Source organism: Chamaea fasciata, unplaced genomic scaffold (assembly GCF_029207755.1).
Source record: "Chamaea fasciata isolate MVZ Bird 193981 ecotype frontalis unplaced genomic scaffold, bChaFas1.0.hap1 SCAF_16, whole genome shotgun sequence".
In the NCBI taxonomy this organism is placed as follows: Eukaryota; Metazoa; Chordata; class Aves; order Passeriformes; family Sylviidae; genus Chamaea; species Chamaea fasciata.
In genome coordinates this window covers 10,054,112-10,071,518 of record NW_027094101.1, presented here as the reverse complement: position 1 = coordinate 10,071,518, position 17,407 = coordinate 10,054,112, and the positions used below count along the sequence as shown (strand labels likewise).

The window sequence follows — 17,407 nt, the reverse complement described above, 5'->3', positions numbered from 1 at the left end:
ACCATCCCAGCAGTTTGGGAGCCTTCGGATCCGTGACGCGGGCGAGTTTCTCTGGCAAGTTCCAGGCGGGCACCGTAACCCAATCGGCCCCGGCGGGAGCGGCGGGCGGTTTCAGTTGTCAGACAGCGCCGAGGGACGGGCACGGAGCTCCATCCTCATCCCCGGCCCAGGTGCGAACCCCCAGGTGCGGCAGCGAACCCCCCTCACCTGGGACAGGGTGGGACCAGGAGGATGGATGCGGGTCACAAGGGAACACCGTGCTCAGAGCTCCGGGAAGGCACGAGAACTTTGCTTTAGAGACTCCACCAAAAGGCCACAACGCTGCAGGGATTTGGGGCGATTCCTAAGGAAGGACACAGCACGGGCAAAGGGCAGCGGGTGGCGGCGCTGCGGGAAGACGGAAGGCGCACATCAACCGCACGGGGCTCACACGGTAACGTGCCCGGGACTGCGAGAACGCGGCAGCTCCGGCGTTCACGGGCTGATTTCAGTGATGTGTTCACGGTTTCATCTCTACCCGCACACGGGGGCTGTGCCGGGGCCGGGGCCTCCGCGGCGCCGGAGGGCGCTGGAAGCGCCGGGATCGCCCGAGCGGAGCCGCTTCCGCCGGGCCGCGGCTGCTCCGGGACTGTCCCGGACTGACCCCCGGGACTGGAGCCTGCCCAGGGCAGGGAACGGCGCTGGGGAAGGGGATGGAGCTCCGAAGGGAGCTGGGGAAGGGGCTGAGCCTGGAGAAATGGGGATCGGGGGGACCTTGTGGCTCTGCACAACTCCCCGACAGGAGGGGACAGCCGGGGGGGGTCGGGCTCTGCTCCCAGGGAACAGGGACAGGAGCAGAGGGAGCGGCCTCAGGCTGGGCCAGGGGAGGTTTGGGTGGGATTTTAGGGAAAATTCCATCCCGGAAATGCTGCCCAGCCCAGGGCAGGGGTGGAGTCCCCGTGCCTGGATGGATTTCAACGCCCTGTGGATGTGGCACTTGGGGACAGTGCTTGGGTTAGTGGTGGCTTTGGCAGTGCTGGGGGAACAGTGGGACTGGATGTCCCAGGGAGCAGGGACAGGACAAGGGGAAACGGCCTCAGACGGTGCCGGGGCAGGGTCAGGACGGACATCAGCAGGAATTTTCCCATGGAAAGGGTGCTCAGGGCTTGCAGGGGCTGCCCAGGGTCGTTTGCTGTGCCCATCCCTGGAGGTGTCACCTGGAGGTGGCACTCAGAGCTTGGGGCTGGGGACAAGGTGGGCATCGAGCACAGCTGGGACTCGATGGGCTGGAAGGTTTTTTTCAACCTAAAAGATTTTGGGATTCTGCATTTGGCCTTCACAGAGGTAGATAAAACACTGCCCTCAGTGCTGGGTGCTGCTGGAGGGGACCTTGCCCAGGCTGGGGCTGCTCCATCCCTGAGCTCAGGGAATGCCAGACCCTGCTGAGGGCACCCAGGGCTCCAACAGCTGCTCCTGTTCCATTGCAGGGCTCGGGATGGATTTCCTGACCCTCTTCCTGATTTACCTGTGCTTTGTGCTCACCGTCACTGCCCTGCTCTGCCTCTGCTCGGGAAGGAAGGAGAGTTTCCTCACAAGGAGTGTCAACAGGGCAAGCCAGGTAAAGCACTGTGCTCCCAGGTAGAGAATGAACTTCCAGGGGAATGATCATCTCCCGTTCTGGTAATCTGCCCTGCTTTGTTCTGCTAAAATTAGCACAACTGCTATATTTGTTCTCTGAAAAAAAAAAAAAAACAAAACCCAACAAACCAAAAAAACCACTGTGTGTGGTCAGAGTGGTGATATATTTCATCCTGTTTTAATGTCTGCTCTCAAGGAAGTGGGATAGGAAGTAGAAATACACTTCCTTTGAGTTGATTAAGTCCTGCCCGAGCAGGTAATAAAAAAATCATTTGGGTCTCCCATCTCCTGTCCGGGCCTGTGCCTGTCTGGGGTGAGGATAGAGCTTCTCACCATGCCAGAAGCGCCTTCTTCAGTAACACAGCTTTGAAAAATTAAAAAATAATCAGGCCCAGAAATTTGCAGTTTTTGTGGTATTGGCTGCTGTCATCGAGAGGAAAAAAGTGGGGGAGGTTTGAGGATTAAAATAGGGAGAGAATTATAAGTGGTGGCAGATATTTTAGGGGAAGCTCTTTAATGTGTGTACTAATGCTGCAGGCTCTTGTTCACTAAGAAAGAAGCAGGAATGAAGAGGTTTAAAAGAGGATTAAGAATTGGCATTTTATTGTAAAAACGGAATTGGAAAAGCACCAGTTCATTTTTCTGTCTGTTGGGCTGTGTCTGAATGAAAAGGGAAAAAAAAAAAAAGCAAGCTGCAATATTCCTGGAAGGTAGAGGATGAGGGAATTATCACTTAAATTGTAAATTATATTTAATGCTGTTCACAGGAGTTCAGATAGACTTTTTTTTATTACTGGTATTATACTTCCTTTTGGTTTATAGACACACTGTGCAGAGAAATTGATTTTTTCCCCCCTCATATCTTAATAGCTGCTGCTATGAAGTGTTTAAACAGCAGCAATTAAATTACTGCTGTGGTGTGAAGCCACTGTCTGGAGGAATCTAATCAATACCTGTGCCTGGGAAATAAATACATCTGAACGTAATCAATATTTTACCTGGGATATAAATACAAGCAATGCTAAATGTAAGGTCAGAATATAAGATAAATTATTATAAGATAAGGACCAATACAATACAAACCCCAGAATATCAGAAGGGGCTGAAGCTCTTAGAGAGCGTCCAAAGGATGGACGCGAGGGTGGTGAAGGGCCTTGGGGGAGCAGCTGAGGGCACTTGGCATTAGCCCGCAGTGTGTTGAGGTTTCCTGCAGGTTCTTTTTCTGCTGGGTTGTATTTCCTCTTGCAGCACACTCAAAAAAAAAAAAAAAAAAAACAACTTCTTTTTACAAACACTCGTCCCTCGAGCTGCCGAGCTGAGACGTGCCAGTTCACACCAAAATATTTAGCATCCTCTCAGCTCCACATATGCTTTTTGCCTCCTGGTCTTTCACATCTGAGGCAAGAAGCTCTCACTGCATATTTTCCCTCCACGTCAGCTAGAAATAGGCTCAGCAGCTCTAATTGCTGTGTTGCTATAGAGATGTGTCAGCTCGAAGCAGCCCAGGCAGACAGTTCCACAGGCACAGCCCTGGCTCAGGGATTCACTCAATGAACACGGGCAGGTTCCTCCTTCAGCACGTCAAGCTCTGCTTGAAAGGGCAATTAGACATGGAGCTGTGGGGCTGGATCAGAGCTGGAGCTGGAGAAACTGGATTTTGGGGGGTTTGGCTGGCTCGTGGATTTTTTTTTTTCTCTCTTTTCTGGAGGCCAAAGACTTTATCTCTTTGCTTATCTCCCTTTGATCTGTCAGATGGGCTGATGGAGCATATTGTAGCTGGGGAATTGGTCAGTTCTATCCCCTGCTTAACCCATCCCCACCCTACACCCACTCTAAGCTCCTTAGAACTTTCACACATTAACCCAGATTTGTTTGTTTGGGCCTAGGGGGCTCCCAGGAACATCAGTCCCATGTGGAAAACCCCAGCAGCATTCCTGCCTCTCTTCTTTCCCCATGGAAAGGGTGATCAGGCATTGAAACTGCCCAGGGAGGTTTGGAGTCCCCATCCCTGGAGGTGTCCAAGGAAGGACTGGAGGTGGCACTCGGTGCTCTGGGCTGGGGACAAGGTGGGGATTTGGCACAGGTTGGACTTGAGGAACTTTTAGGGCCTGTCCAAGCTGAGTGATTCCAGGATTCTGTGATTCTGTGTGTTATGGTTGGACTTGGTGTTCTTGAAGGTCTCTTCCACCTTTGATTCTGTGGGGAGAAGCTCAGATGCCCCTGAAAAGGAGCCTCCTCCCTGGTGCTGTGGCTGTGCAGGTCCAGAACTGAGGGATGAGGGACTTGTGCTTAACTCTGAGCTTGCCCCAAGGCAGCAGGGATGGCCAGGTAACACAGAGCTTCATTTCCCTCAGGTGCTGTCACTGGTGGTCCCCGCCCAGCTCCAGAGGGTGACACACCGGGCACTGCACAGGCTCTTCCACACAAGGTAATGCACTTGTATCCCTTTGGCATTTGTTCTCTCTTATTTCTGGTTCTGTTGGGATCTCCTGCCACCATCAGAGCTCTCAGTATGATCCTTAGGTATTCTGTCTCCATTTGGGCTGCCTGTCAGGGATTACAGATTCCCTTTGAGGTTTGCCACGCTGTTGTCTCTCCCTTCCATTTTTGTTGTTTAGAGGGTGGTGCCCTGAAATGCTTGAACATATTGACAAATGGAGATAATGTGGCTCAGGAACAGATGTTGGTCACACTGGTGGGATCCTGCAGCCCCACAGGAATTACCCAGCCTCTCTGGCAGCTGCAGATGGAATCAGACAGACTCTCAGTCTCCATCTTCTCCCTCAAATCCCATTAGTCTCAGCCCAGCAGCCTGGGTGTCCAGGTGGCTGAGGGGGAAGCTGCCAGTGTGCAGCCTGCTGGATTCAGGTGGATTTTGTGGTGTCTGTAAACTCTGGTGCCTCAGGAATGATTTAAATACCTTTTCTCTGGGGACAGCAGCTCAGTGTGACTGTGACTTCAGGGCTGTAAATCTGCAGCTGTGTTGGGAGTGCTGGGGTGGGTTTGTACCTGTTCTGCTGATCCTCTGCTCCAAAACAACCTGAGACAGAGAGTCAGAGGTGCTGGGGGCACTGGGATTCTCCACACACTCTGGAACTGGTGTTCATCACTGCCCAGCTCCTGCCACCCTTATTTTCTAACAGCTGGTTATATTACTGCAGAGTTTTTAAGATTATTCTGGGAGAATTTTCTTTGCTTTCAGAGTAGCAAATGTCTTCTGGCAGAATGTTTTGTGGCCTGTTGCTGTGGCATATTTTGTCAGCAGCAAGTGATTATAAGACTTTGTACTGACAGGGAAAGAAATCCAAAGGACATGTGAATAAAGCAGGGAATTTAGCTGACATATTTAAAGGAGTGTATGTGGGAAGAAGAGGAGGAGAAGCCAGTGGATGGAGAAAACACTATTAATATGCAATCCAAGCTGGCCTGAAAACCTAAAAGAGGTGTCTCCTTGCATTTGGAAAGTCTTTGATCACCTCTGAGTGTACTTGACCTGTTAATGAGGATGCTGAGTATTAAATAGACTGTCCCCTTTCCTTTCCAGGAGCTGTTTGTTTGTGGTCCTGCACGTAGGCCTGCAGGCTGCAGTGTTTGGGGAGTACACCTGGGAGGTGGTTGTGTACTGCTGGGAGCTGCAGTTCCACCTCCTGCTGCTGCTCCTGCCCTACCTGCTGCTGGCTGGGAACCTGGGCTGCTTCCTGCTCTGCTCCCGGGCCAATCCTGGTAACATCATGCTCCTACTCTTTGAAAACAGAAAAAAAAATCTGCTACAAATCTCATTTTTTAGTTACTTTTCATGTCTCTTTTGCAGGTACAGTAACAAAATTCAACGCTGCATCCCTGGTTAAGGTTTATGCCTATGATGGGGTGTTGTTTCAGAGGGGCCTCGTGTGTCCCACATGCACTGTGGAGAAGCCAGCCAGGTCCAAGCACTGCAGTAAGGATCTGAAATTCCTTGATAACCATGACAGTAAGACCTTCCCAAAGGAATTCTCCCCCAGGAGCTGCAGTTCCCACTACAGCTGTTCTGTCACCAGCTCAGTGCTCACGAGGCTGTGTTTGTTTTCCTGAGGTCCCAGGTCACAGCTGCATTTGCCCATCCATGGAGCTGGTTGGGTGCTGTTTCTTCTCACACAAATTACCAGTTCTGAGGGATAATTCGGGGTCGGGAACAGCTGGGTTTGCAAGCAGCTGGAATTTAAATGAGAAATTATCACCTGTCAGGACCTCAGACTGGGATTTTCTATTTCATAGTCACAGAATCCTGTGATGGTTTGGGCTGGGAGGGATCTTTAAAGCCCATCTCATGTCACCCCCTGCCAGGGGCAGGGACACCTTCCACTATCCCAGGGTGCTCCAAGTCCTGTCCAGTCTGACCTGGAACACTGCCAGGCATGAGAAGTCCACCACCTCTTTTTATCATCTAAAACAAAGGTGGGAGCTACAAACTCTGCCTTTCAGGTGCTTTGCCAGCCAGTACTGTCAGAGAAACCAAAGTCTTGGAGCTGCAGTCTTCGCAAATAAATGAGGAAACGGAATTCATTGTTTCTCTTAGGATACACAATTAAATTTACTCGCTTCAAAAGCTGCCAGCTAAACCCTGACTGCAACTCCCACATATTTTCAGCTCAGAAAACATGTAAAGATCAAACTTAATTAGGAATGAAGTGCCAAGACCCGTTTTGCCCCTTTCTCCTGGAGGTGTCTGCAGGACGTGCGTGCATCGCTTTGACCACCACTGTGTGTGGGTCAACAACTGCATCGGGGCCTGCAATGCTGGTGTGTTCCTGCTGTACCTGCTGTCCCTGACTGCCACAGCTGGGGCTGTGGCTGCTGTCACAGCTGCATTCCTCATCCAGGTGCTGCTGCTCTCCAATATCATGCACGGCACCTACCTGGATGCCCAGGGACAGGAGCAGCCCGTGGGGATTCCCTTCCTTGTCCAGGTCGGTGGTATAAAATGTTCTGCCCGTACACTTTGCTGTCAGGAATGTTGTCCTGTTCCCCCAGCACGGGGAGAGGCTGCAGGGTTTTGGGGCAGACTGCAGGTTTTTAGGTGTTTTTCATGTATAACTAGATTGAGAAAACTGCCACTGCTGAATACTTTAAAAATGGGGGATTTTTCTCACCAGCACTTCACATCCTACAGACTCCTGTCTCCAGGATCTGTCACTCGGCAGATCTGGTTCATGGAGGAGGAATTTACATTCCAGTGACTAGCTGATGTAGTAAAGTTTAGGAAACAGCTCAGAGTCCCTGAGGTACCTTCGTGGAGGTGTTAGAGCAGGACACACCGCCCTGGAATGCAGCCACAGTGCCATGTGCACATGGGATTCAACCCTCCCAGATTTTAACTTACTTTTCTTTTTCTCTGCAGCACCTTTTCTTGACTTTCCCCAGGATTGTCTTCATGCTGGGTTTTGTGATCCTGCTCACACTCGTCCTGGGGGGATATTGCTGCTTCAGTCTGTATTTGGCCCTCACCAACCAAACCACCAACGAATGGTGCAAGTCCCGAAGATTTGGGGGTTCCCCCCATCTCCCCTCACAGCCTCCTGACAGACCCCTCCTCTACAGAAACATTTATTCTAAAGGGATCTGGAGGAATTTAAAGGAAATCTTTAACCCTCCTACAGTGCTGGAAAGGAAGAAGAAAACATGAAGATATTGTTTCTCTGGGCAGTTTTTCAGACTTTGGTTCAGCAGCAGGCTTGGCTGCCCCAGGCAGATTTTGGAATGAGATTACTGCAGAATTCACACAGTGGTGCCTCAGCAGAGCATCATTTGAGCTCCCTCCCCCAGTGAGACTCAGGGCCAGCTCAGTCCTGGCCCCTGATTACAGGGATTTGGGTCCACCTTCCCAGAGTGAATCCTTCTCTCTGGGAAGGGCTAACACGGAGCTCCTGTGAATTATGAGGAAGCAGCAATTTTTTTGTATCTTTGGGAAACAATTAACCCACGACTGTTAACAATGACTAAAACCGGTTGTGCGTATTTAACTGAAAGAATGATTTCTGTCAGGATCGTACCTGCAGAAACCATATCCTACTGCAGCTTTGGAGCATTACCTTCAGGAAATTAAAGCATCCCTGTTCTCCTCTCCTTCCAGAAATTCTTCTGTGTGAGTATAATAGAAGACAAATTGGAAAAAAATATAGTAAGAACTTTAAATAATTTTATTTTTAAAAATGTATTTATTTACATGCCAAATCTGTACAATACACAATTAAAAATCCATATATGGTTTAAAAAAACCAAATTCCTATACAATATGGCTTTCCATCCCCCAGGCTGGCTCTCAGAGCAGCCTGGCTGGCATTGCAGGGTACAATGATGCATTCATAGACCAGTACATAAGGCTACTTGTCCAGGATATCAAAGAAAAGAGAAATACTGCAGTACCATGCCTTGGGAGGCCGGAAGGAGTGAGGTTAAAGGCATGAGAGTGTTTCAGTGGTGCTTAACACACACCACAACTCCTTAGGTTTGGTTTCCTCAACTTGTTTCAAATGCATATATTTAAATAATCCCTTGTGAGACCCCCACAGATTTGCTACACTTCCTGAATCCTTTTAAAAAACTAGACCACTGCTGTCCCATGGGTAGAGGGGGCTGGTTCCCAAAGGATCTTCCTTTATTTGAGGCTGCTGTACAGAATACTGAGTGCCACTTGTGACCTGTCAGTCTCCTCAGTGTGACCAGGCTGAGGATTCAACTTGTGGTACTGGTTTTAGACTGAGAACACCTTGGACCTGCCCTGGCCTGTTTTAAGCCTGTCCCATCCCATTTTAGGCCTGTTTAGTCCCATTTTGGGCCAGTCCTATCCCGTTTTGGGCCAGTCCTATCCCGTTTCAGGCCTGTCCTATCCTGTTTTAGGCCTGCCCTATCCCATGAAGCCACTCCTCTCCAGAACATTCCCCCACATTCTCTGGAGCAGCCAGGCCCTTTGCCCTGCCCTCCCTCACACGATCACGGTCTGCACCTCTACCTCGCCCTCCTGCGAGGCAGCGATGACGAACTCGCCCGCGTGCTCCATGATCTCGATGTCCTCGGAGGCCACCATGGTGACGGTGGCCTCCTGTGCGGCCAGCCCGCCCTCTGTGGCCAGCACGGTGCCGTCGCCGATGGCCGAGGCCAGGGTCATGGCCACCTGCTCCGTCAGGCTCTCGGGCGTGGCGATGGTGATGGTGTCGGCGGCGTCGGTGGCCGCGGCTCCCTCGGCCACGGTGACATTCTGCACGATGATCTGGTGGCCCGAGTTGGCCTGGTTGACGATCTGCTGCACCACCTTCATGATGTGGCTGTCCACCTGCGAGGGGACAGGGCGCTGCAATGACGTGGGTGCATTGACTGGGGGAATTAAGGACACCTATCACTGCGCTGGTGCAGCAGTGCATTCTGCAGCTCTGTGTTCCAGGCTGCTCCAGCTGGAATGGGTCATGTGAAGCCTGGTACTTCTGGGTCTGAGATTTTAGCCTGCTAGCAGCTGCTAACTTTTTCCCAAGGAAAAATTTGTCAAGAAAGCTTCTCAAAACAATCTTGGCAAACAACTCTCCTTCCTCAAAACAATCTTTCTCCAGGTGGTGTTTGCTCTTTCTCTGGTTTAACCAATGGGATTAGAGAGGTGTTGTTCCTATTCACCAACCATGTTAAGTCTGCATTGGAACACTTTATAAAAAGTAGTAAGAATTAGACAATAAAGCTCTTTTTTCTATGCTCTTTGTGTTCTGAAATATTTGCAGTTTCTCATCTTTCTTTTGCGTCCTACAAGGACAGGGTCACCCCTCCTGTCACTGAAGGACTGCTTTACCTCATGTCTTGTTCCCTCTATTATTTCAGTGGCTTCGCTGGTCTCCATGTCTTCAGTAGAAGTCTGAAAGACAAAATAAGATGATTCCCTTTCTGGGTTCTTATAAAAAGAATTTTATCACTAAGATATAATTCACTAAGATCTTTTACACGGGTCTTTCTGTTCCCCCCACATGCAGTAGCTACTCCAAAGACAACTCCTTGACATTCTCTCCCAATCCCATTATCAGGAACTGCTTGAAATGAATGCACAGTGTTCACAAGTAACTGAAAGAGAATGTCCTCCCTCAGCAGGATTTGGCCAAGCAGCAGATTTTTCTCCTACTGGAGAAAAACTACAGCAGCATTCAATAATTGAGCTGTGTTACCCTGCTGGGATGAGAACTGGCTCTGTGTGAGGGAGGGGAGAAAGTGAAATACAGAATTCATTGCTTTTGGCAGCCTCTGTTAGAAACAACAGAGATTATTTGGGACAAAGTAAGAAAAATAGAAATGGGAGAAAATAGGAGGGAAAGCTGAAGCAAGCCTGTGAGGACCTAAAATCTGATGTGGTCAGAAGTTCTCAGGCTCAGCCTCCTGCTGAATCACTGTTAGTCTCCCCTTCTCCTTTTCCTGGCACACACAGCACTTGGGGAGGGTAGGGAAGCCCAAACAAGGCTAATCCCACTGACTCCTGGGCCAGAGCCTATTCTACCTTCTCCCAAAAGCCCAGACCAGGAACATGAACCACTGCAGAGCTTTTCCTGACTAAATCCTGTGCTAAATTCCCAATGAGCAGGCTTGGCTGCCCCTTCTCACCTCGATGATGTATTCCTGGGTGTCTGCCACCACCGAGGAAAACTCCACCAGAACTGTGTGAGGATCCTCCGACAGGACCGTGGCTGCTAGGTTGTCAGCAGACTGACTCTCCTCTGACGCTATCACTTCTTCCACCTCTTTCATAGCAAGGAGGCAGCCACCTGCATGGCAGTCCAGAAAAACATCATTTTTTGTGACTAATCTCTAATAGTAGCTGGAAGATGCTACAGAGTACGAGCTAGGGGACAAGTGACCAGTGTCACTTGAGGGGCTCTTGGCCCATCAGGACAAGCCAAGGAACAGCCCAGAAGAACCCACGTGACATCAGGAGCAGAGCAGCTCTCCAGTGAAATGCCAAACACCACATGGGTAAATTCAGGTAGTAAAACCACTCAGGGTTTCCAAGCCATGTGTAAAGAACATACAGGAAGAATTTGCGTGTATTTTAAATCACTGATCTTTTCTGCTGACACATCTCAGTATCTCCAACAAAAGTCCGTTTTTTCCTCCAGTAAACCTGTACCATTCCTTTGGAGTAACACCATCAGCACCACCTGAAGAAGCCTGTAAATCCCTGCTTAGGAGCTAAAGGAGCAGCAAGTCCAGTGCAACTAATCCCACCAAACCAGATTATTGGAGACAACTTTCCTCACGCATCTCCCTCCCAGAGCATCCCCGCTTCCACGCGGGTCATTAGACCCACCCTGACCACCATTCCCACCCAAAGCCAAGCCCAGAGCCGGCTCCCCCCAAGCAGGGCAGCCGTGCTCACCTTTGGTTTTGAGGTGCCTGTTGAGGGTGCCGTGCTCGGCGAAGCCGCGCCCGCACTTGTAGCACTTGAAGGGCTTTTCTCCGGTGTGGTGGCGGATGTGGCGCACCAGAGAGCCCTTCTCCCGGAACCCCCGGCTGCAGAACTGGCACACGTAGGGCTTGTCCTCCAGGTGAGTACGGAAATGCACCTGCTGGGCGTTCTGCACACACGGGGAGGCAAGGGTAGGGCTCAGAAAGGACACGGCTAACTCGGAGGTAAAGGGTTTTAGGTCCCAGAGTGGAACTCGATGTCTCTTATAGGACACAAGGATGATTTCCTTGGGTGGTGGTTTAGGAATGGTACTCCCCAAGTCAGGGCTCTCACCAAGACTCTCCAAATCAAGAGCCACTTGCTTGCTTCCCCTCTCCCTCTCCCCCTCCCTTTGCAGTGGGCTGAAGAAGAGAATTAGAGGTACAAAAGGTGAAGATCACGGATTGAGATATGAATAATTAACCAGGAACAGAAATAAGATAAGAAAACAACACTACTGATGACAAAGGGTACAAGAAAGAGTTGAGCAATTCACCTGCCCTGATAAACAGACAAAAGGAGCCCCTCTCCCCACACCAGAACGTTCTGGCCATGCACCCTCCTGGCTACTGCAAAAATTAACCCCATCCTGGCCAGAACCAGGACACTGTTATTACACATTTGATCCAAAATGAAGGAACAGCTTCTTCAGAAGTGTGATGGTTTTACAAAGATTGTCCTTCTTTTCCCACTAAACCAAAACATCTTTCTTGAATTTTAGATCACAGAATCACTGAATGGTTTAGGTTGGAAAAAAAACCTTAAGGAACTCCTTGCTCCCCACCATGGGCAGGGACTCCTTCCACCATCCCAGTGTTATAAATACATACCGTATGATTGGCTTTTCACAAATATTGAAATGAATAGAGGTACTTATGAATGAAGGGTATTTAAACTCTTTATTCATAAATATAAAGGGTATTTTAAAAGAGCCTCTGAAATAGCAAGGTGTGCACTTGGCTAAATACCAAGTCACCCAGCCTGGCCGTACTTCGCTTTTTTCCTGTCTCCTAATTGCCTTATTTTTTTATCAAACCTATTTCTTAAAATTTACCAAGAAATTGAACCTCGTTTTTAACACCAGGGTGGCTCCAAGCCAACCCGGCCTTGGACACTTCCAGGGATGGAGCAGCCACAGCTTCTCCGGGCATCCTCTATGAGGCAGGCGAGCTGGCACTTGCACTTTGAGGAGCAAAGGCTGGCTCTGGGGAGGGCAGGGAGGGGGTTTTGAGGGGGGCCCACCTTTGTTTTGTAGCGTTTGCCACACTTGGGGCAGGCGTAGGGCCGCTCGTCCGAGTGCACGCGGCGGTGGCCCTTGACGTGGGCGATGGTCTTGTAGAGCTTCCCGCACTCCCCGCAGCGGAACCGCCGCTCGTTGACGTGGACCTCCTGGTGCTTCTTCAGCAGGTAGCCCTTGGTGAACTCCTTGCCACACTCCTCGCACTTGAAAGGTTTGTACTCTAGAGGGACAGAGAGAAGGATGTGTGGTTGATGTGTGTGATGATCCTGCAGCACAAGGAGCTGGTGCGGGTGTAACTGAATTGTTACAAAACATAACCTGGAGAAGGAGAGGAATTGTATTGTCAACCATGTGTGTGGGTTTCCACAGAACCCCAAAATAGCTGAGGTTGGAAGGGACCTCTGGTGATCATCTAGAGCAGGTGACACAGGAACATGTCCAGGTGGGTTTGGGATGTCTCCTGAGGGAAATCCACACCCTCCCTGGGCAGCTGTTCCAGGGCTCTGCTCTTTCCTGTGTCATGGAAGGAGGTTCCTCCTCATGTCGGGGTGGAACTTGTTGTGTTTTAGTTTTTGGCCATTGGTGCTTGTCCTGTCACTGAACAGAGTCTGGCTCCATCCTGTGACACCGCTGGGAGGGATTTGTGTGGATTGATGGGATCCCCTCTCAGCCTTCCCTTCTCCAGGCTGACCAGGCCCAGCTCCTGCAGTTTCTCCTCATCAGAGGAGCTGTACATGGCTGAAGTCACTGAGCCACAGCTCGTGTCACACAGCAGCCCCAGCAGCACTTTCCCTGTGCTGTGAGTTTGCTGTGAGTTACCTGTGCTGTGACTCTTGCTGTGAGTTTCCAGGGCAGCAGCTTCATTGAAGGCTTCATTACAGTGAGAGCAAATGTAACGTTTGTACCCGTTGGTTCTTTCTGCAGCTGACTGCTGGACAGAAAATGAGAAAAAACTGCTTTTTCTTTTTGTACTGGTGTGTCCAGTTCCGACTGCTACCCAAATTCCCAATTAAACACTCCAACTTTGACAGGTAAGAAATCTCTGTTGTGGAAAGAGCACGTGTGTGACTTCCCTTAAATCACACCTATACAAGGTAACTCTAAAACCTGACAAAAAGCCACAGGCATGGCAGAGACACGTGAGGACAACAGTGCTGCCCACAACCAAATAAAGACAGGGAAGGTTAAAAAATTAATGTGCTAATGGAATACAAACATACAGACTCTGCTCCTTCCAGTCTGGCACACTCCTCCCCACACGGCTCCTCTTCCATGTCCACCCCTTTGTCCTCCAGCTCTTCTGGAGCAGCTGCCACAGGTTCATCCGGCTTCTGCACCTCCTCCACAGCCACTCTCTCGATGACAATTCCCGAATTCCTCATGGCCTGCCTCAGCAGGTTCTCACTGTTCACTTCCCCCTCGCACTGCAGCTCCTCGGGATGCGGCTGCTGAAGGAACAGAGAGGAAGTTGGGTACAGCAAATCCATATTTTTTTACAGCAACGCTGCTGCCAGGGTCACTCTCTCTGGGGTGCCCAGTGCTGGGCTATGGGGCTGAAAGATCAGCCAGGGAATAGCCTGGGCTGAGGAGGAAGAGGAGGGGGATCTGCATTCTGACAACCCAGGGGATGAAAAGCCCACACAGAAACCCCACTCAGATTTACTGTCAGTACCCAAGACACTTCTGCTCACGAGATGAAACATTCTTTGCATAAAGCACACAGAGGGTGTTTGAGACAAGCAACACTCACATCTGGCTCCAGGGGTTTTGCATCCACCACGGGAAGTTCCTGCATCTGGACATGGACCTCATGGAGCACGTTGCCTTTTGCATCTGTCACAAGGTGGATGACAGGGGAGGCCTCGATGGATTCGCTCGCTATCGAGGACATGGTGTCTGTGTTGGAGCTGCAGGATCCTGCAAGGGATGAGCCACGTGGGGAAATGCACCCCTCAACATCTCCCTGTGCCCCAAAAAAACCTGCCTTAGAGCACAAGGTGCCTGTTAATGCCACCTTTGTACCAGATTCTCAAAAGTTCTTGAGTCCACACCCGGCATCAAGGTAATAGCTTTGCTTTATAAGTTATTTTTTTCTGGTATAAAAGATATAAACTCAATACTTTTTATCATAAATAAGAATCATGGGTTGGCTTGGGTTGGAAGGGATCTTACAGGTCATCCAGTCCCACACCTGCCATGGGCAGGGACACCTTCCATCATCTCAGCCCTGCCCAACCTGGCCTTGGACACTTCCAGGGATGGGGCAGCCACAGCTGCTCTGGGCAACCTGTGCCAGAGGAATTTCTATTCCAAGTGCTGTGAGGGTTTGGCTTTATCAGACAGGAGGCAGGCCCTGGCAGCATCACTGATGTCAGTACCTGATGGCAGATCATCTTTGTTGACAACTATTTCTTTGGTCATGTTGAAGCGGATTTTTTCAGTGCAAGGTGTCAGAGATTTAAGGTGCCGAGTCAAAGCTCCCGATTCCCGGAAGCTTTTCCCACATTTCTTGCATTTGTAGGGTCTTTCATCTGGAAATGACAAGAATGAAGACAACCATATGAAAGCCAGCACTGCCAGGATCAGCTCTGTGTGAGAGGCTGAAGAACATGTTCAGCTTTCCACACAACTGTGCCTATCCCTGAACCTTCCACTGCTTCCCAGCACCCCAAATGCTGGGGAGCTCAATGGTCTCAGCTCAGCAAAACATGGGAAGCAGCAAGGAATTCCACTGGAAGGCAAATGGATAACCACAGGCAGCTCCAGAAACAAGGATCTCTTATTTTGGAGAAGTCTTACCCGTGTGCCGCCGATGGTGTCGGATCAGAGACCCCTTTGTCCTGAAGGAAGTCCCACAGAGTTTACACTCATAGTCCTTCCTGCTGCTGTGAGTGATCATGTGAGCTTTGAGGATGCTGGCCTAGGGAAAGAATTTCCTTTAAGAGACCTTCCAAACAGTTTAAAGATTTTACATTTCAGCTGCAAAGAACAACAAGGCTCCTTGTGAAAGCAGAACTTCCCTCTGGAAAGTGTAGCTGGCACTAAAGCACACTGCTACTGACTCTTAGCATCTCTTAAGTTTACAGCCAGCCTAAAAGGCTCCCTAAAAAGCAGATACTCACAGTTTTAAATGTCTTCTGGCACAGCTCACACACATATCTCCCCTCCTTGTTGACCTGCAGCTTCACCTTGATCAGCTCGGTGGAAATGTCCTGCTCCTGCTCCTCAGGGCTGCCCTGCTCCTCACTGACCTCCCCATCCACGTGGCCATTGGGGTTCTCAAACACATGGTCTCCTGCCACAATGACCTCTTTGATGTGCCCACTGCCTGGGAAAAGGTGGGGAGACACTTGGGTTCTTTACAGGACACAGCTTTACCCAACAAACCATCTGCTCTTTCAGCATTTCATGCAGAAAGAAGGAGAAAAGGTATTTTAAACCTGCAACTCTTTATGGCAACCTTCTCATTATGGCAGCATAAAATGGGCACTTCTGGAATAGAGTTTAACATCTAATTTGTATTAATTAGTTGTATTAATTAAGCTGAAGGAGGGTAGATTTAGAATACATATTGGGAAGGAACTGTTCCCTGTGAGGGTGGGCAGGCCCTGGCAGATTCCCAGAGAAGCTGTGGCTGCCCCTGGATCCCTGGCAGTGCCCAAGGCCAGGCTGGACAAGGCTTAGAGCAGCCTGGGACAGTGGAAGGTGTCCCAGCCATGGCAGGGGTAGCACTGCATGGGCTTCGAGGTCCCTCCCAACCCATTCCATGACTATTCCATGCCCCTGATGTGGGGAGGATTGCAGAGCTGCCCAGGGCTGCCTCCCAGAGCTCTCTGCAGGAACAGCCCGCCCCAAATCCCGGTGACATAGAGGTGTCACCCAGCCAACCACAGCCCAAACCATCAGCAGAGGACACAGATGAGGGAACAGGTATCAGGCATCCCAGAGCTCACCTACGATGGCCGAGGCGTTGCTGATCTCCTCTGCTATGGAAGATGCTTCCACAACAATGTGAGCAACAGTGATGGACTCCTCGACGGCAGGAACCACCTGCTGGCACAGAGCACGTTTCGGCAGGCCGGTTCTGCTCATCTAAACACGCTGCTCCCTCCCCTCCAACCCAACAGACCGCTGCATCTTAAATATTTCCAGCCCCAGCTCGGAGAAGGCGCTGTCACCTTTTGTCCTTCCTGGCCGAGGAGGCCGGCGAGCGCGTCGGGAGGGCGCTGGCAGCCCTTCTGCAGCTTGTGCTGCACGAACTCCTCCAGCGAGCTGAACTCCGACTGGCAGCGCCCGCACTTGTGCACATCATCTTCGTCTGCGGGGGGAAACGGGGTGAGCGGGGCCGGGACACGGCCCCCGGGGTGCCGGGATGGGCTCGGGGTGAAGGGGCCGGTGTATTCCCCGCTCCCGGCTCCAGCGCGGCCACCCCGGGGCAGCCGGTACGGAACCTCGTCCAGCCGGGCTGGGGCAGCTCCACAGCCTCCCCCGGCACCGCGATACAGCCGGCACCGCCGCTCTGTCTGCGGCTGAGCTGCCGGGGACGGCGGAGGGGAGCGCGGCCAACCCGGGCGAGGCACACGGATACCCCACCGCCTCCCGCCCCGCTGACAGCACCGGCCCAGCCCCCTCACCCAGCGGGCCGCGCCGCCCCCAGGCCTGGCTGTGCGGGCCGGGGCGCCGTGAGGGCGGTACCTTGCTCGCCGAAGGGCGGCGGGAGGCCGATGAGGGCGGCGGGGGGCGCGGGGGACCCGGAGCCCGCGGCGGCCGCGCCCCGGCCCGGCCCGGCCGCTCCTGCCGTAAGCGCCGCCGGCCCCGCGCCCGTTGCCATCGCGGCCCCCGTGTCGCAACGCGCCGCAAGATGGCGGCTTTACGGCCGTGTCGTCATAACAACGGGACGGGGCTCGGCGGGGGGTTCCGGCCGGCGGCGGGCGGTGTCGGAGCGCGGCCCCTCCGCTCCCCCCGGTGATCCCCGAGCCCCGAGCCCCGCCGGAGCGGAGCCCGGGCAGTTCCCGCCGAGTTACCGCCGAGTTCCCGAACGCGTTACCGAACGAGCCCCGCGGCGCCCCGGCCAATAGCAGCGCTTGGGGGGCGGGCCCTGG

The 17,407-nt window shown here is 51.7% G+C and overlaps 2 protein-coding genes across 7 annotated transcripts; one reads left to right on the top strand and one right to left on the bottom strand.

The window, feature by feature from the left end:
* The first annotated feature begins 283 nt into the window (after positions 1-283).
* ZDHHC4 (zinc finger DHHC-type palmitoyltransferase 4) lies at positions 284-7,729 on the top strand. Of its 3 annotated transcripts, none has more exons than XM_066197809.1 (7): positions 284-433; positions 1,467-1,597; positions 3,972-4,045; positions 5,162-5,340; positions 5,429-5,554; positions 6,319-6,563; positions 6,995-7,729. In XM_066197809.1, exons 2-7 carry the CDS (start codon positions 1,475-1,477, stop codon positions 7,277-7,279), a joined length of 1,032 nt encoding a protein of 343 aa, XP_066053906.1. In that variant the 5' UTR covers positions 284-433; positions 1,467-1,474; the 3' UTR covers positions 7,280-7,729. The 3 variants fall into 3 exon arrangements, with proteins under 3 accessions (XP_066053906.1, XP_066053907.1, XP_066053905.1); XM_066197810.1 differs by lacking the exon at positions 284-433 and having other exon boundaries at positions 790-1,597; positions 6,319-6,396; positions 6,477-6,563; positions 6,995-7,266; XM_066197808.1 differs by lacking the exon at positions 284-433 and having other exon boundaries at positions 790-1,597.
* Positions 7,730-7,797: 68 nt separating this feature from the next.
* Positions 7,798-17,335, bottom strand: E4F1 (E4F transcription factor 1). Of its 4 annotated transcripts, none has more exons than XM_066197803.1 (14): positions 17,001-17,335; positions 16,484-16,623; positions 16,259-16,355; positions 15,428-15,633; positions 15,105-15,225; positions 14,684-14,836; positions 14,056-14,222; positions 13,526-13,753; positions 13,125-13,236; positions 12,308-12,525; positions 10,997-11,195; positions 10,225-10,385; positions 9,428-9,490; positions 7,798-8,926 (listed from the first exon to the last, which is right to left on the bottom strand). In XM_066197803.1, the coding sequence occupies exons 1-14, from the start codon at positions 17,134-17,136 to the stop codon at positions 8,579-8,581; spliced, it is 2,349 nt and encodes a 782-aa protein (XP_066053900.1). In that variant the 5' UTR covers positions 17,137-17,335; the 3' UTR covers positions 7,798-8,578. The 4 variants fall into 4 exon arrangements, with proteins under 4 accessions (XP_066053900.1, XP_066053901.1, XP_066053903.1 ...); XM_066197804.1 differs by having other exon boundaries at positions 13,125-13,233; XM_066197806.1 differs by having other exon boundaries at positions 13,526-13,750.
* Positions 17,336-17,407: the final 72 nt, after the last annotated feature.

What these genes read in the sequence shown, in the direction of transcription:
- ZDHHC4 (XM_066197808.1), top strand. Translation starts at nt 1,409, where the DNA reads ATGCCAGACCCTGCTGAGGGCACCCAGGGCTCCAACAGCTGCTCCTGT. An exon ending in GTGTCAACAGGGCAAGCCAG is followed by an intron (nt 1,598 to 3,971) that starts GTAAAGCACTGT and finishes CATTTCCCTCAG; the next exon opens with GTGCTGTCACTGGTGGTCCC. An exon ending in CACAGGCTCTTCCACACAAG is followed by an intron (nt 4,046 to 5,161) that starts GTAATGCACTTG and finishes TTTCCTTTCCAG; the next exon opens with GAGCTGTTTGTTTGTGGTCC.
- E4F1 (XM_066197803.1), bottom strand. Translation starts at nt 17,136, where the DNA reads ATGGCAACGGGCGCGGGGCCGGCGGCGCTTACGGCAGGAGCGGCCGGG. An exon ending in TCGGCCAGGAAGGACAAAAG is followed by an intron (nt 16,356 to 16,483) that starts GTGACAGCGCCT and finishes CTGTGCCAGCAG; the next exon opens with GTGGTTCCTGCCGTCGAGGA. An exon ending in GACTGGAAGGAGCAGAGTCT is followed by an intron (nt 13,237 to 13,525) that starts GTATGTTTGTAT and finishes TTTTCTGTCCAG; the next exon opens with CAGTCAGCTGCAGAAAGAAC.